Source organism: Taeniopygia guttata, chromosome 4 (genome assembly GCF_048771995.1).
Source record: "Taeniopygia guttata chromosome 4, bTaeGut7.mat, whole genome shotgun sequence".
In the NCBI taxonomy this organism is placed as follows: Eukaryota; Metazoa; Chordata; class Aves; order Passeriformes; family Estrildidae; genus Taeniopygia; species Taeniopygia guttata.
Window position 1 is genome coordinate 68,930,549 of NC_133028.1, and position 23,691 is coordinate 68,954,239.

General features: G+C 48.3%; 2 protein-coding genes across 4 annotated transcripts; one reads left to right on the forward strand and one right to left on the reverse strand.

Annotated features, from left to right (window-relative positions):
* Positions 1 to 217: 217 nt before the first annotated feature.
* LOC140684015 (uncharacterized) lies at positions 218 to 2,255 on the reverse strand. Its single transcript, XM_072928898.1, has 3 exons — positions 1,644 to 2,255; positions 1,404 to 1,514; positions 218 to 1,072 (listed from the first exon to the last, which is right to left on the reverse strand). Exons 1-2 carry the CDS (start codon positions 2,253 to 2,255, stop codon positions 1,428 to 1,430), a joined length of 699 nt encoding a protein of 232 aa, XP_072784999.1. The 3' UTR covers positions 218 to 1,072; positions 1,404 to 1,427.
* On the forward strand, positions 2,090 to 21,312 carry CNOT6L (CCR4-NOT transcription complex subunit 6 like). 3 transcript variants are annotated; one of them, XM_030272171.4, is made up of 12 exons: positions 2,090 to 2,223; positions 14,717 to 14,838; positions 14,946 to 15,132; positions 15,556 to 15,641; positions 15,979 to 16,068; positions 16,843 to 16,911; positions 17,186 to 17,343; positions 17,713 to 17,867; positions 18,137 to 18,288; positions 19,024 to 19,248; positions 19,697 to 19,899; positions 20,067 to 21,312. In XM_030272171.4, the coding sequence occupies exons 2-12, from the start codon at positions 14,727 to 14,729 to the stop codon at positions 20,277 to 20,279; spliced, it is 1,650 nt and encodes a 549-aa protein (XP_030128031.3). In that variant the 5' UTR covers positions 2,090 to 2,223; positions 14,717 to 14,726; the 3' UTR covers positions 20,280 to 21,312. The 3 variants fall into 3 exon arrangements, with proteins under 3 accessions (XP_030128031.3, XP_072784997.1, XP_002195833.6); XM_072928896.1 differs by lacking the exon at positions 2,090 to 2,223 and adding an exon at positions 2,381 to 2,505; XM_002195797.7 differs by lacking the exon at positions 2,090 to 2,223 and adding an exon at positions 11,449 to 14,364.
* Positions 21,313 to 23,691: the final 2,379 nt, after the last annotated feature.

Genomic DNA, 23,691 nt, shown 5'->3' on the forward strand with positions numbered 1-23,691 from the left:
CGTCTGTGTGGGAGAGCAGTGCCCGTCTGATGGTCAGTGTCACCTGCTGCAAGCCACGTCTAATCCCAAAAAGAGATCTTCTGCCTGCCGTCTCACCCCTATTCCCTTGCGGATTGGGTGGGAGAACAGATCCTAATTCACTCTCCTGGAGCAGCATCCACTTAAAAAGACTTTGCTTAACCATCTCCTGAGTTGTTCGGATTCACGCCACAAACCGTAATGGTTAAAGGGAGTTTTTATTCCACACTGATGTGCTTTTGTCTAAAAACATTCCAATCCTGTAGTCTCCCCCAATCAGTGCGTGTCCAAGAGTTTTTGAATCGGGCATATGTGGCTATGGAAAACTCCCCAGTTGTGGGAATCCAGGGCTTCCCTCTGGCTGCCCTGGCAGGTCTGGGACCCTGGCAGGGGTCAGGAACCCCCCTGGACAGAGCCCCCAGAGACACTGTCTCTGATCTCTGTCCATGGAAAAGAGATTTCAATCTTACAGGATGAATTACCAGCTCTGAGTGTTTGATATAAATAATAATTAAGTGTGACACGGGTGCAAAAGTAAAATTTTAGGATTCTAGATTAGGGGTCCAAAGGGGACAAGATGGAAGAATTGGGTGTGTCTTGTCCTTTTCCTCCTTCTTCATGCCCTCCATGTTTCACTGTAGTCTTGGCATTTTTCTGTTGGTTTAGGCTGGGGACACACTGTTCAACGTAGGTGACAGATATTGGCACATTATTGTAAATCCAGCACAGGTAGTTTCTGGTATTTAATGTTTGTAACATCCCACTGAGGGCAGAGCCCCACACGCTGCCCTGCAGGACAGAGCTGCGGCAGGGCAGCAGAACATGTTAGAGATAAACAGAATAAACAACCTTGAAAACAGCAGAGACGAATTATGGCTTCTTTGGCAACGGGGCAGAAAGACAGAGACTTTCTACAATCTCGGAATCACCAATACCCACAGATTCCGACACCCAGTGGATCCGTGTGCAAGAGATTTAAACCAGACACGGGTGGCTGTGTAAAACAAGCTGTAACAAAACTGCGCTCATCCAGTCCGACTCGTGGCTCAGTGTCCTGGGAAAGGATGGACATGGAGAGGTGTGAGAGTGATGAGAGGAAAAGGAACCCTCCTCGACTAAAACACCTCAGCTGACAAGTAGCAACCATTTGTTTAAAGCTCCAGGGGGGAGATGCAATGATTTTGGACGGGCACTTGGCACTGGGGAAGGGGTGGGTGCGAGAGGAGACTGTTCAATGTGCACCTGTGGCCGGGTAACTCACGTCCTTCACCATCTTCTCACAGTCCCCCATGAGCCTCTGGCTTTTTACCACCAGGTCTCTGCCGTGGACCACGGATTTTGGGAGAAACACGGGCTCGCAGATATTGCTCACCCATCCCCAATACCTGACTCGGCCCACAGCCTGTTTGCTACCAACACTCCCCGCTCCATCGCTGAGGCCTTTCCCGCTCTCCGGCCATCAATGAACTCCTTGGGTCCAGCATCAGCTCAGGCAGCTGCAGCAGAAAGCAAATTCCAATAAAAAGCCCCAGAGCCTGATGTCTTGTCCCTCCTCGTGCTTTCCCGACACTTGCTACGTCTCCTCGGCATTTCTTTAATATATATAATTTATATTTTTTTTTTACCTGCGCTTTCCTACTCCGGCTGCCCACAAGGATCCGTGCCACCGACACTTGGGCGCCAATAAAACCCCACTGCCTAGAGGAGGAGAAACAAAGGTGGCAGACACCGAGCAAATACCCGCACACCCAAATCTCCGCTGTTCGCCGCGGATCCTTAGGCGGACTCGTCCTTCTCCCACCGCAGCGCGGTGACAGCCGCGTCCTCGCCTGTAAACCCGAGGGGCAAAAGGAGGGGAAAAGGAGGGGGTAAAGGCGGCCGGGGGGTTCTTTCCTGCCCCTGCCGGAGCTGCCGGGCCCGTTCGTGAGCGCTGGCACGGCCCCGCGAGTGCCGCGCTCCCCCCGCCGCGGCCCCGGCACCGCCCGCCGTCGCCTCCCGCGCCCGCCCCCGTTCCTCCGCCCTGCGCGCCCCGGTGGCCGCTCCTCCTCCTCCTCTTCTCCTTCCTCCTCCTCCTCTTCCTCGCCGCCGCCGCCGCCCGGGCCCCGCGGCTCCGTCCCCGCTGCCCGCGGGCCGCCGCCCGCATGTCGTGTGCGCCCGCCCCGCCGCGCCGCCGCCGGCCCCGCCGCCCCGCCGCGCCGCATGCAGGTGAGAGCGGGCGGGAGCGGCCCCGCCGCCATGTCGGGCCCCGCCGGCAGCGGCGCGGCCGGGCCGCCGGTGCGGGGCTGCGGGCACAGCCCCCGCCGCGGGGAGATGGCGATGGGCGCCGCGGGGCAGCCCCGGAGCTGCCCGAGGGGATGCCGCGCTCGCCTCGGAGCCGCCCGTGGCGGCCGTGGGGTGAGCTGTGCTCGTGGGGCCCATCCCGGGCACGGGGGGACGAATCCCGGCTGTGGGGTGAAGCCGGGCCCCGGAGTGAACCCTGGCCGTGAGGTGAGCCTCAGCCGTGGGACGAACCGCAGTGGAGGGGCAGATCCCTGTCGTGAGGTGAAGCCCGGCCATGGGGTAAATCCCGGCCTCGAGGGGAGCCTCAGCCCCGGCGCTAATCCCAGCCGTGGCTGTAGGGTGGTACGTGGCCGTGGGGCGAATCCCGGCCACGGGGCGAAGGCTTGGCCCCAATCCCCTTCACGTGCCGTGATGGGATCTTGGCCTGGCGCTGCGGGTGACCCCAGCGTGTTGGTGAGGGTGTGTTTGAGGTGACGGTACTTCAGGGCTTAGGGTGTTTTGGGGAGATGCTGGTCTCGCCACCTCTTCCCAGTGGTTTCTCAGTGGTCGGCAGCAGTTCCGTAGGAGGAGGATGACAGGAGTGTCACCTGCAGTAAAACCTGGGCTGCCAGCCCAGGCGTGCTGCTTGCAAATGAAAGCACGCACTTCAGTGCTGAGTTTTGTTACAGTCTGGGGCTCCCAGCCACACCACATTTTTTCTGACCTTCTGGAAATCCTTAGACCAGTGGCTTTTATCGGTCTCTTTCGGAAACTTTGAATAGGCTGAGTATTTGTTTTGGGGAGGCACAACTTCTCCTGAGTTGCCCTGCTGATAAGAATTTTACACGGCCTTGGTTAAGCAGGGAATTTCTTACAATTAAAACTCAGAGCTAACCTAGAGAGCCAAACACCCACCCAGGAGTTGTTCATGGTGTGTAGACATGGCTGATAATGAAAATGAATAAATGTGCTTATTTTTAAAAAGAAAAAAAATATAGTACATTATTCCTCACGACCCAGGGAATTCCTAGAATGATTGTATCATCCTGTATCCCCGTTTGGAAGGCCATAGAGCTCTGGTAAAGGCAGAGCACGGCCTGCCAAGGATTTTATTTCTGTGCTCTCCCTATGAAAAATAGGGAAAGTGGTCCTGCCACACGTCCCTGTCCCGGAGGGCAGCATCCATGGGCACGGCTGTGGTGCCTCCCGGCAGATCCAGGCTGGCAGGATGCTGAGTTTTGCTTTGTGCTGCAGCCCGACCTGGGCTCCTGGACAGAGCCCTGCTCCCTCCCCACCAAGGGAGGTGTTTCCAGCCTGATTGTAGAATTTTGCTCTGGAGCAGATGGACAGCGTGCACTGCTGACACCTCACTGCTCCGTGCTCTGGAATGATGATCCAACCTGCAGGATTGTGTCGATCCACCCAAACAGAAATTGTGTTTGAGCTCCAGCCCGGGCATTACATCTCCTCCAGAGGTGACTCCAAAAGCCCCGTGGCAGTGTGCCTGTTGGTTTCACAGAACAGTGGAAATTCTGCAGTGCTCTGCTAAGCAAACCCTGTTAAACACTTTCAGTTTTGTTCCCTTCTTACTATTAAAAGCGGGGGCTGCTCTGAGTGCTGAAATACAGCACAATTTAATTTATTCCCTTTTATCTCTTCCTACAGGAGCTCTTTCTCATTTCGTTTGTGCATTTAATTGAAGGCTAAAACTCAGTGTAAACGCCCCATAGGTGTTCCCGTGCAAAGATTAGTTCTCTCCCACACTGGGAAGGCCAGACCTTAACATGTCAGGGCTGAGACGCCCCATGAGCAGACTGCTGGACAAACTCACCCCGGCAGCAGCAGGAAAAAGGCAGAATTTTGCAGCTCCTTGGTGGTGGCTGTGGAGTTTCCCACCGGCGGCACAGCTCTGCTTGTGACCCAGGACTGACATGAGTCTGGGCTGCAGGAGCAGACTTATCTGCACAAGTGCACTCTTACTGATAGAGCTTGTTTTCCTTTCCTCAAGGGTGTTTCTCCCCGTCCCTGGGAGCAGCGCTGCTTCCAGGGATGGAGCCTGCTCAGGCATTGATCTGCCTGGCTGGGAAGGGAAGGAAGGGGAAGGCTGCTCCGGGTGTATTTGCCATGTGTGGCTCTCCTCTTCCCACCCACAATCTGTAGGAGCCCTGTCACATTTGCACCAGGAATCCTCTCGTTAGGGCTGTTCTCTTTCCATGGGATAAAACTTCCATTTCGTGGGAGAAACTGGGAGTATTTTGTTGTTTCTCATTAACAGCCGTGGTTTTGTAAAAAACTTTTGACCAAGTTTAACTTTCACACCAGTCACGGGAGAAGAAAGTCATGAAGTGATCCTAAGGTATGTGTGTGGACTCTATTAGGAGAATAAAAAAGCACCAGTGGGGAAAAATTAATTAATTTCCACACTGGGCAAGCCTCTACTTAATTTCAATCTAAACCACCAAGAATTAAAACTTAGAGTTAGGTAGCTTGCAGCAACCACTGGCTTTTTTGTTTGAGCCAGTGTGCACGAATGGGGGGATGTGGGTTTTTTTTCTTATTAAAGCTTTCCCCAAGGTTTTAGGTGATAAAATTATCCATCAGTAACGTGCATAATTTCCAGGCAAACTTTCTTGAACCACCCCCAAGAAGTTCTGCTTCTATCAGCTGTAATCTGCTGGACACTTTTGGGTTACTGGGCCTTAAAAGGGGAGATAAATCCAAATAAGTGCTTACTTTTTATTTTCTTACTGTTCAGTGGAAAGAGGTTTGGGGAATGCCAAAAGGGCACTTGAGGCATGGGATTGTAACCTGATTTGCAGACTACTGAGAAAGCAAAAGTAACAGTGGAGCTTAGTTTTTTGGGAGCATAAGATGGCATTTGTGAAAACTTAAAAAAAGTAGGTTAAAATATGTCTTAGGCATATTTAGATTCAGGAGGATTTGCTGTGGTATTAGTGCTTTAGAGCATTAAATGCTAAGCCTCTTGTAAATTTTTTTTGGTCCAGATTCTGTGATTCTCTGGATGTCAGGTTGTGATCAAGGTGCTCATTACAGTGACAGTGTGGTGTAACTTCACCTTCTGGTTAATTCTTTGGGTTTCCAGTGATTTGTCCATGCAGCTTCTCCATCTCACCTGTAATGATTAAAAAAAAAAAAAAAAAGAAAAAAAAAAAAAGGGGATGTTTCTCTATCAAGATCCTTAGGTGGTGACAGTATTTCAGTATTTCTGGAATTCTGCTGCTTTCCTTCCCTGTCTTTTGTGTGCCTCGGGGCTGTTGTCAAACTTCCACCACAAGACCACCCCATATAGAACAAATTAAACTAAAGTGCCTGGTGGGAAATGGCAAAAAGAACTTGACGTGCACAGGACTGCTGGTCCCATTTGTGCCTTCAGATCTCGGAGCTGGACACAGAGAGCACCGTGGAAGGCCTTTAGCTGAACTTGCTGACTGGCTCTGTTGGCAGCTCAGTAAATTCACAAAAGGGCTATTTGACACCTACCTCCAGTGGCAAGGTACTGAGCCTGACTTGGGTGCTGCTGTGTGGGAGAAAAATCTTCTCTCAGAGTTGAAAACGAGAAAAAAAAAATATCCACACTCCCCCCAAAACAAAAACAAACACCAAGCTGAAGTTACTCTAAAGAAAAGAGGGCACTGGAAGAAAATCTTCCTGGAATCCTGGCAGTCTCTTGGGCATCTCCTTACAGAGATGTAACTTTAGGAGTGCTCAGCCACCACCAGGAAGCGATTGGATGGGTAGTCATGGAAAACAGAATTAAAGAAAGGCAGAAATGCTCTGTGTGCTGTCCTACAAGGAACACATTTTATCCCTTGGAGTGGGAGATGTTAAACCAGCACTTAGAAAAATGCTCCAGGACGAACAAAAAGCAGCTCCCAGCAACTGTAGCTCCAAGTGAGGTGCAGTCAGCGAGCACAGGAATTTTGGGAGCTGCACCCAGACCAGGCGAGAGAAGAGAAGCCCAGTGAGCTGTTGAGTGTCTTACACACAAGTAATTTAACTGCAGTTTGTAGGTCGTGTGTGCTCACCCCTACTCTGGCATTTCCTGAGGGCAGTCATTAGTGCTGTTTATGACTCCACAGCACTGTTTATGCTCAGCATTCACCTAGGTGGGGTGTACTGTCTTCCCCATTCTGCTTGCCTGCGTGGGGAGGAGCTTGCTGTTTTTTTCTGAGAAAAACAGAAAAAATGTGAATAAAGGGGCTGTGGGACTCCCAATGCAGATTTGCAGGGTATGAAGGCTGTGGTGTAAATGCACGTTCTAAATTAAAATTTTCCCTTCAGCAGGAGTTTAGTTTTGGGTTCCCCCCACTTGCAGCTGGAGGGCTGGGAAATTTCAGACATGAAGAGACAAATCCTTCAGAACACCCTGCCACCATCCCTGTTGATTTGAATGTGGATTATTCCTTACCCTAAACAAAGTATAAAGGGAAACCTCTTGTGCCCTCAGCCAGAAGCAGCAGGAATTTTTATGGAGGCAACTCTGGTCCCATGGGGCTTTCCCCTTCCCAAGTTCTGCACCCACCTGTACTCTCCAGAGGCTGTGCTGGGGACAGGAATGCAAAGCAAAGCTCCTTTATCTTGGCCATCAGCCCTTCCACAATTACCTCTGCAAGTCAACAGCTCCCCACACTGCTGCTTCCAACAGCCTGGAAGGGAAGGCCCAATTAAACATCTTACATGGTTTTTTAAAAGCAAAAAAAGTTCCTAGGCTGAGGCAGCTCTGCAGGCTGCAGGAGAGGGAGCAGTGTTTAGCCTTGTGTTGCTGCAGAGGCACCCTCCTCCCTGCTTCAGTGTCAAACACATCTTTTTAAGTTCATCAGATTCCAGGAGTACAAAGGAAAGTACAAAACCCATAAGCTTTAGGTCAAGCTGTTAATAATAATCAGGATTTGTGGCTGGTGTTCAAGTTTGCTGTTTACCCTTTAGGGCAGCTGAATGAATTGCTCGGGTGGTTTTCCCCTCGCTTTTCAGGAATGCTTCCATCTGAGTGAACATCTTTGTGCCTTCTAATCACAAATTAGTTTTGCTGCTTTTTTTTTTTTTTTCTTCCTTCCTAAGAAATCAATCTAAAGGCCCTTTCAAAAGGCTCTGAATTTAAGCACCATCTAAAGAGAGTGCTGAAGCCCTCCTTCTGCAGATTTGTAGATCTTTTTTCTCCATAGGATACTCAGAAAACATACTTTGTATGCTTTGCTGGATATCACCATCCTGTGTGAGATCACAAGGGGGATGTATGACACACACAAAAAAAGCCCTTTATCCCAAGTCAGCCTCGACACGTGGAGAATATCCTTTGCTCTTCCTGCTTCTCCTACAGCTTAAAATTCAATTTCTGCTTATTGTATTACATTAGTTTACAACATGCCCTGGCACTGGGAAGGAGCTAGCACAGGATGAACGGCTGCCCAGGCAAAATTCCCACTTGTGAACGCCTTTCCTTGAATCCTTTTTTGTTCTGGAAGGTTAAGAAAGCAAAAGGAAAGCAGGGCCAGATGACTTCTCACATACCAGAACAGTCCCAGGTGCCAGGAAGAGCCGGGCTCACCTTTTTTTTTTCCCCTTCCATCCAAGTCACATCTTGCCACTGGGAGCAGGTCAGTCTCCAGGGACATTTTGTACCTGTGCAAAGAGCCTCTTCCTCCTCCTCCTCCTCCTCCTCCTTAGTCTGGAGCAAAAGACTGGGAAGGAGTGGAATGCAGCAGAGGAATTAGGAATGTTTGGAGTGCATGAGAGAAGCCCATCTATCGAGTATTTTGAGACCAGGAGGTTTGAGACTAGGCCTGTGCTGAACTGCAAAGTGTTTTTCTGGTGTTCTAGGAACCCCCAGGTGCTTCCTGTGCAGGTAGACAGGGAATAGTTCAAAGTCATTGACCATCTATTTCATGGCAGCTGCAGGTCTGAACAAAACAACCCTGGATGTAGGGAGATGAGTATAACTCACATGCATTTTCTGCTTGGAAAATTACCTGGTTGAAAACCTCAGGCTGTCAACAAGGCTCCAGCATTCCTGAATCCTTACCTGCCTCTTGACCTACCCACTGTGTCTATGCTCTTCCTTTATTCTCCATTTCTGTACAGCAGGGGAGGTAGCACCAGGCCTTTGGACTGCATTCGTCTTCTTTAGCTTCCTTTCAGAGAGCTCTGTAATTAACCTCTCAGCTGCCAGTATGTTAAGAAATACCAGAAAAATCAACCTGTTTGAAAAACCACAGCAAAACTTTCCAAAGGTATTCCCTGGCTTTAGGTGACATCCTTTCGCCTGGCTGAACAAAGGAACTCACACAAGCTGAGCCTCTCTTCTGGAGCAGGTCACCCAGAGCAGCTCTGGCTGCCCCTGCATCCCTGCAAGTGTCCAAGGCCAGGCTGGACAGGGCTTGGAGCAGCCTGGGACAGTGGGAGCTGTCCCTGCCCTTGGCAGGGAGGTGGAACTGGATGGGCATAAAGGTCCCTTCCAGCCCAAACCAGTGTGGGATTCTGTTTGCAAGTTTAAGTATGGTGTAAACTCATGGGAAAGACTGGGATAATCAGATACAGAAGCAGCTGAACTACCTTTCAATATTCAAATAATATGCTTTGCTCAGGCTATTAGGCAAACTTTTTTTAAAATGCAAAGTAGATTTAAACGCACTCTCTGGAGAAGAGGGTTTATTTCTATAAACTGGAGGTTTTTAACAGATCCCTTCTCTCTTCTCTGAGCATACAAGCCCAACTACTTTGAGCACTAGTGCAGCATCCTGTGGCCTGTTCGGACTGAAAAGGCTCATTTATTGTGCCAGTGATTGCAAAACAGTTTCCACTACTGGTGTGTGCTTTTTCCTTTGGCTTTGTTTCCTTTTTCTCCTCCTTCCTTTTAAAATCTTGAGCTTTGACTCATCCAAAGTTACCTGTGGTTGAACAAGGCAAGCCTTGTAACCCTAAAGCTGTTTGAATTAAGTTTTACAGTGGCAGATTCTGTTGGATTGTTGAGGGAGAGTAATTCAAGTGTTTCTGGGCTTTGCTTATTTTGTGGAAATGCTGGAAGTCTCCCACTGAAAAGGGAGGAGGACGCTGTGGCCATGGAAGTAATTTCATTTCTTTTCTCCCAGCACAAACTTTGCTTTGAAGGATGAAAGGGTATTGATGATTCCAACTGTATCTTAAGGTTGGTTCATTGAGAAGACCTCAGCGTGCATGGATTCATAATTCCCGTGTAGTTTTGCTCAAAACCCAGGTCAATAGCTGACTCCTGTCCAGGTATTGATCCTGAGGAATTGAGTGAGGCACGGAGGTGGCACTCAGCACAGCCTGAGCAGGGTCTGTGTCATTTCTGAGGAGTGGCTGCATGGCTGTCAGGTCATGTCCCTTCCCTCCCGGCTCGCAGGGACACTGCCACACCACGGCTCTGCCAGCTCACTCTGCTCGTGCTCTTGGAAGTTCTGTGTCTCCCCAGTCCCAGGAAAACCTCCTGCTTTAAGCTGCAGCCATACCTGGCTGCTTCTCTGCCATGCCCACAGCCCAGGACGGTGTTTTGTCTTGATGCAGGACTGGCTTCTTCCTTCCCCAGACTCCCGGTGACTTCAGCCCCTAATCCTTTAAGCCACTCTGTCCTGGATCTCATTAGAAGTCCAGCACTCTACAGGGGATGGAGCAGCCTTACAAATGGGTCATTTCTCTGAAACAGTGCAAGATACTTGTGTAAATAAACAAGCAGCTGTTTAAACCAGCCCTTTGGGGGCTTCTGATGACATTTATTTACAGGCTGGCTGCTGGGAATACTTCTTGCCCTCCAGTAGCCCCTTGCACGCATTTCTGGTAAGCAGAGCCTTATTTTTTGGGAGCAGCCTGCCCTGTGTTTGCATGTGAAGCAGCCCCAAGAGCTGCTCTGGAAGCACAAAGTGTAAAAGGCACCAGACAAAGGCAGGTGTCACTCAATGACCTGATGTGGGTCTCCAGGAGTTGTCATGCACACACTGAGAGGTAGCAGGCTGTTTCCAGCACGGCAGGAACTGTTCCTGTGGAGTGAGAGCTGACTCTTAAACCAAGCACTGCAATAAAAAGCAGCTGTGTAATGCTGTGTAGGATTTCCATGCAGTAAATAGTTCAGCTGGTCCTGTAAGTGGGGGTGTGACAAGGAGGAAAAGGAAGGGTGGAAACCTGGATAGGCTTGTGTTACCTGTGATTTAAGAAAAGACTGGTTCATTTAGAGGAGATGAGGGAATGAGGGAATAACTAGTGGGTGTATGTCAGTGGGACAATTAGCATTTCCATCAAGTGAGTGCCAGTTGGCTCTGGAATTAATCAAATACAGCTCGTTCCCTCCCTTCCCACTCCTCCCCTTGGCTTTTGCTGTTTGCTTCTGACTTGTCTGTGCTTCTCTGGGCTCACAGAGATAACGTGGAGCCCCCTAGGACTCCAGCACCACTGAATTTACTGCCAGCTGCAGGTTCCTGCTTACCTCTTACCTTTCACTATTCCCAACTTGAATTTCCTTGTGCTCTGTCAGGGATTCTTTCAAATCTCCTCAAACACTCTTTTTGAATTGTTTGGGGTTTTTTTAAATAAAAAAACACAATGAGGCATTTATATTTGATTCACTGCTAATCTCTATCCCCAGTCAGGGTACTTGGAATAAGAAGCTGGAAAGACACAGTACCTGGGAAGGCAGACTCGGGGTGCTCGTTGAATTCTTGGGAGAGGCAGTGTACACAGAGGTGGTTGGACACATTCCTGCAGTAAAGCACCATGACAAAAGCTCAGATCCACGCCAAAGACCATCAGAATTCCCCATTCTCCAGTATTTTATTGCTGATTTATACACGCTAGATGCTGTGTATAGGGATATAGCAAATTGTTTACCTTCAGCTAACACAACTGTACATACCCCAGTATTGGCAGGTTTCTTTGAATCCCCTTAGCATACCCTTGAACAGTCACCTGATTTTCCTCCCCCCTGGAGCTCTCCAAGCCAGTTTTTGTGTTTGTGGGTATTGGCTGTGCTTCTCTTCTCCTTGGGAAGGCCGAAATGGGGCGACTTTTGTCCCGCTCCCCTAAAAGCAGAGCAGTACAGACAAGCAGCCTTCCTCTCTCCCCCACTTTGCAGCCCCTCAGGACTAGAGAGAACACAGAAATGAACAGGCACAAATGGTGCTGCCTCCCAGCTCTCAGCCCAGCTCTCAGCACAGCTCCCCAGCGTTGGACAACGTGTGTGTACACACGTGCACACCCCGCCAGCCAACAGCATCACTAATTCCTGGGAGGGATCACCATATGGAAGGGGATGGACAGTCAGCTGTGCTCACAGGAATGAAGAGCCACTCAAACCTGGCTGATGGATTGCTTCCAAAATGCTTTGGCAGTTTGACTCACCCATGTACAGAGGCTGGGGGAAATATAAAAGAGTCACAAAGAATGTCACTGGGCTGAAGGTGAGGGTTTGGAGCTGTGCCAAACATCCCTGACGACAGGGCTGCAGCAGGAGGCAGGCACAGCTCTTCTGCATTTGCCTCTTATGCACTGAGGTATCAAACAACTCTTAACAAAACATCTTATGGTCACTGTAATTTAAGAAATGCATCTTCAACGCTCTTTGGGGAAGGGACTGTGTGTTTGAAACCCAGAAGTTCCTGTTGTTTGCTGCCCCAAAAACATTTCTTCATGTTAAAAGCCTCTGCTGCAACCCAGTAGCTCAACCTGTTCTCTCTGACACCCTTCACACCTTCAGTAGTGTTCCAGTACTCTTTTCTCCAGGCTTTAAATGATAGTCATTTGCTTGCCTCATACACAGAAACAGCCCAGCAAATAAAGCAGCATAAATCCCCAGAAGTCCAAGGAAAAGGCAGGCACAGACCTACTGGTGGAAACACAGTACCTGGCCCTGGCCCTTTTTATATCCACCTCAGAGAGCTGCTTAGGCTCACCCATGACTACATTTAGGGTTGCAACGGAGTAATCCTGCTCTGCCAGGCCCCTCTGGGTTTTTGGACACAAAGAATTCCATTAGGAACCCCCCAGAGTTTAAATATTGTTCTTACTAACACACTGATGTCCTCATCCCTAGGTTTTCTTTACACAAAATGAGGAAGAGATGCTGTGTTTAATTTACACGAAATCGGGGTTGGATCTGTAGCAGAGGGCAAGTTTTAGTAGCTTCAGAAGTTTTCCAATGGGAGCCTTTAGGAGAAAAGCCTGCCAAAATTTGCACTGATGCACATCGCATTTTGGAGTTTACAAATCCAGGGAACTCAGTGTAGCTCCCTGAAGACTGAGCAAAACCAGGTTGGAATTTCTGGATATTGTTTTAGTTCCAGGACAAGCAGAGTGGGAGATAGGAATGGCAGGAGTTGGGAACCTGGGAAGAATGCATTTTTTGCCTAAAAACTAAATTACACACGGTGACTTTCAAGTCTTGCTCAATGTTGCTGTGATGCAGAAGGAGAAGAAAAAATGCATTTGATTTAGGTTTGTTTTCCCCTTTCTGTAACTGTGGCAATGACACTGCTGCCTGTTTGACTCACCACGATTTCAAAGCAATATTAAAGTGACTAACAGCTGAAAAATGTGTGTGTCCTTCGCCTCCCAGCTCAGGGCTCACTTCTCTGGAAGGCCCCCGATGGCCACACATCACTCTGCATTGGCAGAGCACTTCTGTATTTCAACATCGTTTATTTGGGTGCCCTGCCAAGGAGCAGTCCTGGAGCTTTCAGATGGTGTCAGGGAGCCAGTGGGCATCTCTGGGCTGGTATGGATGGCAGGGGGTGGCTCAGGTGGTCTCAGCACCGTGGTTTTAAAGACTTGATCACAGAGCACTCACTCAGATCCTGAGGTCTGGACTGCAGAGTTTGCCTTGTCTTGGGTCCAAGTGCCATAGAGGCACAGATCAGTTTAAGATCTGACAGATGAAACAGCAAGAGCGGTGGAATAGGGCTCGTGTGGCCTGGCAGGGGCTGTGAGGAGTCTGCTCAAGTACTCCCCACTTTCACACCAGCACTTGAAGAGTGAAGCTAAATCCAGCAAAATTCAAGCACCAGAGATTTGGCACTTCCAAAACGCAGCCTGTGTGTGTGTTGAGGGGGGAAAGGCCGTTCTGATTTTGGGGTTCTGGAGCAAAGATAGAAGGATTTCAGGTGTAATCCCTTGTCCTTAAGTGACTGGTTCCCTTCATGGCCCCATGCCAGGCAGTGTGAGCGCAGAATCCTCTTATCCCGTAGCTCTGCTGGCTGTGTGATCTCACCTGGAAATTACTGGGGGCTATAATTAGATGTGGGGCTCGCATTTGCCCCTCCAGTTTCCTTGGGCCTTTGTCAGAGAAGGAAGCAGCAGCCCTGTAACTGAGACCCGTGGCAGGGGACAGCCCTGACAGCTCCTGCTCTGTGCCAGAACGCTGGTCTGGCTGTCAGCATCAGCTGGGAAACACTGCAGGACTTGACCCTCGTCAAGGGAAAGTGGCATCTTTGGTTAGCTGGACTTGCTGAACAGAACCCTCAGCTTGTTACCTCAAATTCAAGTTGGAGCTGCTTGAAGAGCTACACAGCTACTGCAGCTGGCTGTAGCAGAGTCTGTATGAGGGAAGAGCTGCATCCTCTGAAGCAGCTGCTTTGGATTTGTATGAAATCAAGGCTCCTGGATTTTGTGTGTCCGGGGAGGAAAAGACCAGCCAACAGCAAACTCGGCTAACCTCGTGTTTTTAAATCACACACACAGTCCTGCTGAGCACAACCTCGGGAGGCACGGAATAAAACCTCTCCCTGTGTGCCCTGGCAAGTGGATGGTTTTGGAATGGGACATCATAGCTCCTGGCTGACAGTCAGCATGATTGGATTAATTTGGTGTGCACAGAGTCATCTTTAGGCTTCTGATACTCACAATTTGCACTGGGCTGGAGCCCTTTGTGCCCCAGAACTGCTAAATGGGAGCTTTACCTGAGCTCTTTTTACACCTCCTGGGCTGTTTGGAATACAACGGTCTTGAGCGATCCCGAGTATGAAAAAGCACAGAACACAAAAGCTGGATAGTTAATGAGAAAATGGAGCTAATTCCCCCCCAGACTGCAGCTTCAGCCTCGTATAAGTGCAGTGGAGAAGTGGGACTGTAAGTTGAAGTTAAGAGCCTTCCCTTCAATCCTTGGTTCCCTGTGCAAGCTACAGGAGGGAGCAATCCAGGAACAGTAGAATGCTTCTGATCTTGTCTGCAGGTTCTGCACGCAGCAAACAACTCCGTGGGTTATGGGGGATAAACTGGGCAGCCAACCCCAGTTGTTGGGAGGAAATGCTCTTCTCCATCCCGGAATTCTGCCCAGGTGTGAGCGCCTGCTTGGCAGCCCCATATTTATTGTGCACAAACTTTGGGAAGTGTTGTTGCAGGGTATCCCTGGGAGAGGTCAGCTCATGGCAGGACAGAAACGAAGGAATGCTGTGGAGTAACAGTTGTGATGGTCTTTCAGACTAACAGGGATGCCAAAGGAAAAATATGATCCTCCAGATCCTCGCAGAATTTACACCATCATGTCGGCGGAAGAGGTGGCCAACGGGAAGAAGTCGCACTGGGCTGAATTAGAGATCTCGGGTGAGTTGGTTGGGGTTTAAATTCCCCCAGTTGGTGCCCCAGACCACCCCAGATCCTGAGGGGCTCCAGAGTGAACCAAAGCAGAGTTCCTTGCTTTCCTCTTTCAGGGAGAGTGCGGAGCTTAAGCACGTCGCTGTGGTCGCTGACACACCTGACTGCTCTGCACCTCAATGACAACAATCTTACTCGCATTCCACCTGATATTGCCAAGCTTCACAATCTGGTTTACCTGGATCTGTCATCCAACAAACTCAGAAGTTTACCAGCAGAACTAGGAAACATGGTGTCTCTCAGGTAAGGGGAATTATTCTGGTTAACTTCAAAAAAATCTCTGGCATGGGATCAGGACCAAGAGTTTCAGTTTGTTTCCTGTGCCTGTATTTCAAATAATCCAGAAAAACTCCAGGATGTTGCAGAGCTTCAGTTCTAATAATTAATTTTGGGTTCGCTGGGCTTTTTTTCCTGATTGTTGGTATATCACTGTTTCCATCCCTGGTTTCATCTTGGGCTTTGTGATTTTTTTTTCCCCCCTAATGAATGTATTTCAGTCGTGCTTTGACATGGGAAGATTGGCATATCTATCCATAATAAAATTGAAATCTTTCCATAATAAAATTCAGGGTGAAAAGTGTCCTCTTTGAGGACGAGCAGTGTGCAGCACCTTAGGAGTTTCTTCTGCAGTGATACTCACCCAGAGTGTTTTTGCATTTGCTGCAGGGAATTGCTTTTAAATAACAATCTGTTACGGGTTTTGCCTTATGAACTTGGACGGCTCTTCCAGCTGCAAACCCTGGGTTTGAAAGGTGAGCTATTCCTAATTCCATATTCCTATGAGTTCACGGGAATCCTGAGCGGGGCTGGCCTCCAAACCTTCCTTATTACCTCAAGGTTTTCTTACAGGTTATTTTAAGCATTGAGTTGGTAGCAAAAGTAACCAGGCAGTTGGGAAAACAATGCTTCTCTGTCTTAATACTGCTAAACTTCTTTAGGAGCTCATTGAGAATCTGCAGTCAGGGAAATAAACCCTTTAGCCTGCTGAGTTAATTTGTCTGTTCTCATTCTGGGAGATTTTCTTTGGGTGGAAAGCCTCAAGAAAGGCAGGCAGCTGATCCCCCTGCTGTTGTTTTGTGCTGTTGGCAGGCAATCCTTTATCCCAAGATATTCTCAGCCTCTACCAGGATCCAGACGGAACCCGAAAGCTACTGAACTACATGCTTGACAATCTAGCAGGTACAGCCCTAAGGATCTGGTGCAAAAAGGCTTTAGAAGTAAAATTTGCTGTTAAAAGAAAACTCTGAACCACTGGAGGGAGAGTATTTCTTCACTGCCTTAGTATTTTTGTCAGGTGGCTCCAGTCATATCCCAAAACACACCCTCACACCCAGTGGAAGAGGCTGATGTGTACTGTCTAAGGGTCTCCTGTGTAACAACCAAATGTTCTTTCTGTTCTGTTTAAAACCCTACAATTACCAACCAAGGGCAAAGTCTGCCCTGCCGAAGCCATTTTGGTTCTCCCCACCAGAAAGAACCATTTGAATGCAAGCAGAATGTCAAATTTAGCTTGAGAAACACCAAAGCCATTAAGAACATCCAGTACCTGACCTCAGTCCTGCTTTGTGGCTCTGTAACTGAGCCTTCTGCTTTGCCACTCGATGTCTCCCAAGTCAAGGCATTGCATGAATGATGGATGCAGGATGAGGTTCTTGGAGAACGGATGGCTGAACCAGGATTTACCTCTCCTTCTTCAGCAGATTATTCAATGTGCAGGAGTATTTCAATGGTGCTTCTAAATCTGAAAACAAGAGACAAAAATAGTCATGAATCTTACAAATGACTTTTTTTTTCCCTTACTAGAGCTACTCATTTAAATGATTTTTGCCTCCTTTGAAGACTCGAGGAGTTGGGGATGCAAAACACATTATTGTTTAGTCATCACTTAGACTTAGGAACTGTAATTTACAAATAGAAACTCTAAATTAATCACTGGTTTAATTTTTTTTGTAGTTCATCCAGAGCAGCTGCCTCCAAGGCCATGGATTACTTTAAAAGAACGAGACCAAATTCTGCCCTCAGGTAAATCTGTGCTGACAAGGTGGCACACAGGGAAACTTAGCTTGGGATTCATTTTCCTGGATCAGAGTGAAAACAGCCATTTGTTCATTTGCACTAGAAAAATTAACCTACGGCTGTGCTGTAAATACCATTTTTGTCATTTAAACGGGATGCTGGACGTTCCTTTTCCACACTGGGCTTTGTCACAGCTCTTCCAGCCACTCTTGCCCAAGCCAAAGAGACAAATCTGCAGAGGCTGACAGCCTTTTCCCTTTCTCTCTCTCTCTGCTTGCAGCTTCATTTACAGTTATGTGTTACAATGTGTTGTGTGATAAATACGCCACCCGGCAGCTCTATGGCTACTGCCCATCTTGGGCACTCAATTGGGAATACAGGAAAAAGGGAATCATGGAAGAAATCGTCAACTGTGATGCAGACATCATTAGTCTTCAGGTAATAAAACATAACTGCATTTTCCATCAGAAACAGAAAACATGAGCCTCCACCTTTAGCATTAAATGTTCCCTTGGGAGCACCATAATCACCTGCTCGATAGCAAATTCCAGATCTTGCCAATGCAAGCTGCATCTCCTTACTCCAGTGTCAAGCACACCAGGTGGGGTCTACTGCTCTTCAAAATACACCTGTCACTCTGCCTTTGGGAGGGATTCCAGGAAATCCAGGAATGCACATCCATTCCCAGCAGGCCATTAGTCTAGGAAGGGACATGGATTGTGCAGCTTTTCTGACTGCAAGCCAGGGCAGGCACAAGGAAGGTTTTCTTTCACTTCTTTAGCCTGAAGTGTTTGTGTACAATTCCAGGAAGTGGAAACGGAGCAATACTTCACCCTTTTCCTGCCAGCCTTGAAAGAACGGGGATACGACGGATTCTTTTCTCCAAAGTCACGTGCCAAAATCATGTCGGAGCAGGAGAAAAAGCATGTGGATGGCTGCGCGATATTCTTCAAAACGGAAAAGTAAGGGCAGCAGCAGCTTCTAAAAACTTACACTAAAACCTCAGAACAGCTCCCAGTAATTAGGATGGAAGTTTCCCAGAGTCGCCTCTCCAGAGTTTTCACTGCTTCCAAAGAGAAAAATGCAGCTCTTGGGTCCTGCCTAGAACCAGCTGGAGTGGTTTGGAAGAGAGGGAGCCTGTGGGAGCAGACAGGGATGGTTTTCAGATGGGGTCAGTGCCATGGGGGCTGTGGTCACAGCTGCTCACTGTGGTTCTCTCCCCGTTGCCCAGGTTCACTCTGGTGCAGAAGCACACGGTGGAGTTCAACCAGGTGGCCATGGCCAACTCAGAGGGCTCAGAAGCCATGTTGAACAGAGTGATGACCAAGGACAACATCGGAGTAGCCGTGGTGTTGGAGGTGCACAAGGAATTATTTGGAGCAAGTGAGTATTACTGTGGTGTCCTCACTGCTACGCAGCTCCACAGACAGGCATGAGTTATTCCCAGGTAATCCATGCTGTTCCCGTTGGTGGTGCAGCCAAATGCAGCCCGTCGGTGGCTCAGACAGGCACAGACTACATGGTCTGGTTGTGCTCACAGCAAGATGCCCAGCATTTGCTTTTCTCCTTTCAAGCTTTTAGCCCTAGTTACTTACTCTGGTACATTCTGCTTGAGCAGCTCAGCTTTCCCAAGGTCACTGTGTTTACACACATTTGCTCTTACCAGTAGTTGGCAACGATGTTCAACTTCTATTTTCAACTCTCTTCTCCTCCACTGGATTGACTCCTTCCACCCTCCCCCAGGGATTAGATGTCAGTGCTAATGTACTGATGTGGAAGAAGGAGATTCTCAGGTATCTTTTCCTGCTTCTTGCTTGACTGACTGGCACATTTTCATTAAGTTTGATCAGATGCAGCAGACAATTCCAATACAAATAAAACTGCCACCCTGCTCTGTCTCCATGGTTGGGGTTTTCATGGCTTCAGAGGAGGAAAAATTCCAGGACTGGAAGGAGCTCCCCGGGCTGTTTACAGGCATTTCAGCAGGTTTAAGCAATGAAAACACACCCATCTGCTGCTGTGTCTCATCCTAAACCCTGTGGAGCTACACCCCAAGTGTGAACAAGCAGGAACGCACTGCATTCACAGAACCTTTCACTGCCAACATTATTTGTCCAGGTATGAAATCGCTTCACGTGGACAAGCAGCTGCTCATCGTGGCCAATGCCCACATGCACTGGGACCCCGAATACTCAGATGTGAAACTCATCCAGACCATGATGTTTGTCTCAGAGCTGAAAAACATCCTGGAGAAAGCCTCAAGCAGGCCCAGTAGCCCAACAGCAGATCCCAACTCTATCCCTCTGGTGCTGTGTGCAGATCTCAACTCACTGCCTGATTCAGGTAAGGCTGTTTTTTTGGCCTGGCTTTTAACTTACCTTCTTAGAACATTCAGGTCCACTTTTTCCTCTGAAGGCCATGGGGTTGTTCTGCGCTGCCCAGGGAAGGCACAGATTAAAGCTTTCCTAGGAACTGCTGCCTGAGGAGACTGCGAGTCCTCTGGCTGAGTCGCCTGCTTTTCGTGCTCAGCTGGACACTCCAGGAGACCTGGCTGCACCTACAAAAGTGTAGAAAAGCACCGTTAGATCTTAAATAAGTCATTAAACAAACATCCGTGCCTGAAGCAGCAGTAAGAAGTAGGAAAGAAGGGAGTTTCTGATTAAGACTTTCTAAGGAGAGGGGGTTTGCTTTGCTAACTGATCTCGTGATGTCTCGGTGGCCTTCTGGTTTTTAACAGACTTGACCAAAGCTGTCTCAAAGCGACTCCCTAAACCCTTCCCCTTGCCCACAGGTGTAGTGGAATACCTGAGCAACGGCATAGTAGCTGACAACCACAAGGACTTCAAGGAGCTGCGCTACAACGAGTGTCTCATGAACTTCAGCGGCAACGGCAAGAACGGAGCCTCGGAGGGCAGGATCACGCACGGCTTCCAGCTGAAGAGCGCCTACGAGAACAACCTGATGCCTTACACCAATTACACCTTTGACTTCAAAGTAAGCCCCGAGCTCCAGCACACAGCAGGATCTGCTGTGGCAGCTCCCCGACCTCGGCCACCCCCAGGTCCATGAGGACGGTCGCAGGGCGCGCTCCACCCCGACCCCGGTGTGCTGCCTGCGGCCACCGGGCCCACCCTCACCGCGCTCTCTCCCTCTCTCCACAGGGTGTGATCGACTACATTTTCTACTCCAACACCCACATGAACGTGCTCGGAGTGCTGGGCCCTTTGGACCCTCAGTGGCTGGTGGACAACAACATCACGGGGTGCCCGCACCCGCACATCCCCTCGGACCACTTCTCGCTGCTGACGCAGCTGGAGCTGCAGCCGCCGCTGCTGCCCCTGGTGAACGGCGTGCACCTGCCCTCCCGCAGGTAGTGCAGCCCCACGGGCTCCCACCAGCCCCACGGACATGTACACTTGTAAATCCCACTAGATAGGAGTGAAGTATGGCCAACCTTCAGCTGCTTCTTCGAGCTCCTTTCCTTATGTGTTTGATAAGAGATTTTGCACATTTTGGTGCATATTGGTATCATTTGGCACTAGGGCTGGAACCAAAGTATTATTCCCCTTTCCAGGTTTTTAATTTAATTTTTGTGTTTTGTTGGGTTTTTTTTTATTATTTTACTTTAAACTGGCTTTTTCTTTTCAGTAGGAAGCTGCACTTCTAAATGGACAAAAGAGATTTAAAAACTTGCATTTAACATATTTCAAGGTAATGCTTTTTTCCAGAACGTGGCAAATTGAGCCAACCTTTTAGGAGAAAGAAAAACAAAACTAGAGATGCTTGTTTTGTAGGAAGAATGTTAGAAATATTGTTTGTTTGAATCCAAAATGGAGACTCGACTCTGCATCCGACATAAATTTTGCACATTAGCAAAGCACTTAATACCTGACTCTAAATGATTGGCAGCATGGCCCTGCCCCTCATCTCAATACTATCAGAAAACCAAAGATAGCCAAGTGTCTGTGATCAAATTCGAGCTCTAAATCCTCCCGATTCCAATTTGTGTGGGAGCTGTTGTCAGTCAGGGCTGAAGTAACAAGCTGCTGGTTCCTTCCCAAATGTTAATGCTCTTTGGATGTGTTGGAAATCCTTGTTTTCTTTCCTTTTAATTGCTCTGGGTGGCCAGTTCAAAACCTTGTGCCTCGAGAGGCATTAAACATGATGCAATCTTCTGGGGAAAAAAAAACACAAAACAAAAAAAACCAAGTTGTTTGGCTGCTTAATGTTTTAAAAAAAAGGCACAGTGATAGGAAAAGGTCGTGTCTGTGTTTTTAAGTTTTTCTTTATTCTGCTTTTTTGCTGCTATAAGATTTTCTTGAATTTCTATTTGAAACTTTTCATGCACTTTACTGTTTCTAGTCTCCAAATGTGATATTTTTAATAAATGAAAAACGTTTTCCATGATGTGAATGAAATTTTTAAGCAGATTGATAAGCCTATATTTATGTCTCATTCGTATACTTCAAAAAAAGTCAAATTTGAATTGTGAAATTAGTTTTAAATACAAAAGAGCCATCTTGTGTCTTGCAAAACTGCCAAGTCAGGCTGTTTCTCTTTAATCAAACATTTCCTTTGTCATTTTTTACACAGGAAATTTTCCATAGTGGGGAAAAAAAAAATTCGATTGGACTTAGAGGAGAAACTATTCCCTGACTCTGACTAGGGCCAGGGAGAGGGTGGAGTAGGCCAGAATGCAAAAATGGGTTCAGCAAAGTGACAACTCCCTTGGAAAAGTGCCTAAAAAATGGGGGTGTCATCTGTGGTCTGGGATCAATTGGAAGCAATGGGAGCTGGGAGGAATTCCTGCGCAGCATTTGCTTTGTGCAAAAACAAAACAAAAGAAAGAACAAACAAGAAAAAAACGAGGGGAAAAAAAGGAAGCTCTTTCCAGAGATGGATTTTCCTCTGGGTGCAGGTATCTCTGTTGGAATATACCTCAGCATTCCCTTACCTGGCCATGGCACATGGATTGGAGAGCACTGGAAAGTAGAATAGCATGAAAAACTTAATTTTGTGGACATTACCTTTCTGTATTCAGCTGCTGTATGTTTCTGGGGAGCAGGGGGATGCTCTGCTCCTGGCGGCGTGCTCTAACCTGCTCCCCCTGTTCCTCCAGGCACAGTGATCCCAGCGTGAGCAGTGTTTCCTAACCATACTTCACTCCCGATATTTTTTGAGCTGTTTGTATAAAATGGAATTTCCAATTCGCCCGTGATTGTCTATGAACTGCCGAGGAGCCCATTTAGTAATAAAAATCAAAACCCAGCACCAATGTTTTGTAATGTGGGGGTGGGAGAGGACAGGGATGGGAAAACACAAACCCTGGCAAACATTGTAAGCTGCTCCAGCTGGATTTTCCTTGGGTTTCTAGCGATGGAAGTGTTCCGTTGCAGGAAGGTGTTCCACTGGATTTTCTCTGCTGCACTCCCAAAGCTCGTCACGCTGTGTAGTTTTTAACACAAAAATGGTTTTTTAACAGACATTGCACAAAAAAACCCAGTTTTGTATGTGTTTCAGTCAACGCACATGTTTACCTGCCTCTCCAGTATGGCTCCCTCCTGTTTTCCTCCTGGTTTTCCCTTCCTAGCAGGAGCAGAGAGGGGATGGTGCTTTTTTTCCCAGCCTTGGTTCCCAGCATGTTGCAGGCAATACCTGGAAAAAAGGCCCCAAGCCCTTCCCTGTTCCTCACTGCCTCCGTTTGCTTCCCAAAACATAGTGCCTGGTGTCCACTCCCAAGCAACAGCACTGCCTAAAGCCAGCAGAGAAAGCAAAATCCAACGCCCTTCTACAAGCAACTTTTTAAAGAACTCAGTCTGGTGAATCTGTCCAATATGGTTTTTTGTGTGTGTATATATATATATACATATATATATATAAAAAAGAGAATTTTGTACAATGTAGCTGAATATTTCTGCTTCCTTCTTTCACTCTTAAGGAGACTGAACCTTACACAAGTTTGGTCACGCACACTCCCTCCCCCTCACCCTTTGGTGTTCCAAGGTGACACATGTCCTAAGAGAACCTGGTGGGAACCACTCACATCTTAAATCCTCTCTGGCAAGCATCAGCCAAGAACTCGCTTGAATTAGAAATAATTTTACATGGAGATTATAAACCTCTAGATCCAGGTACGGCACAACCCCTCCCTGTGGGAATGGTGAAGGTGAGAGTGATCCCAGTGCTGGGGTTCATCCATCCTCTTTGGAGGCTCCCACGCCACCTTGTAGTGGTTGCTTTGAGAGCTCAGGGGGGTTTTAAGTCAGCTTTCTTTCTTGCGTGTTGCCTTTGCAGCCGGGAAGTCCCGTCCCTGAAAAGAGCAGGGGCAGCTGCAGTGTCACTCCCGGGCATGCTTACACTACAGTTTTTGGGGGATTTATGCCCTGCTTCATGGGAATAGCAGCTTTGCTTCACATTTGAGATCGTGTGGGAAACTGCTTGCCCTGGATCTTCGGGCAGCTGGGGAAAGGGAGGTCATCAAACCCCTGAACTAGGTCTCCCTTCCCTTTAAAAATTACCTTTTTTTAAAAAAGAATTTGCTCACTGTGGAGATGGGATATTGCTCACCCACAATGGCTAGGGCTAAATATCCACCTGTGTACTTCCACATCATTCTGGAGTCAACAAATAGTCCTTTTGCAACCATTCTTATCCTTCCTGAGGGGCACAGGGCAGGAAGGAGGGGGATACAGAGCCTTGGGTGGGTGTTTCCCAGCTTGCCACTGCCCAGGGCCACATTTTTGGCATCCAGTGGGGGTGGGTGGGCAACACAAATGGATTTGATTC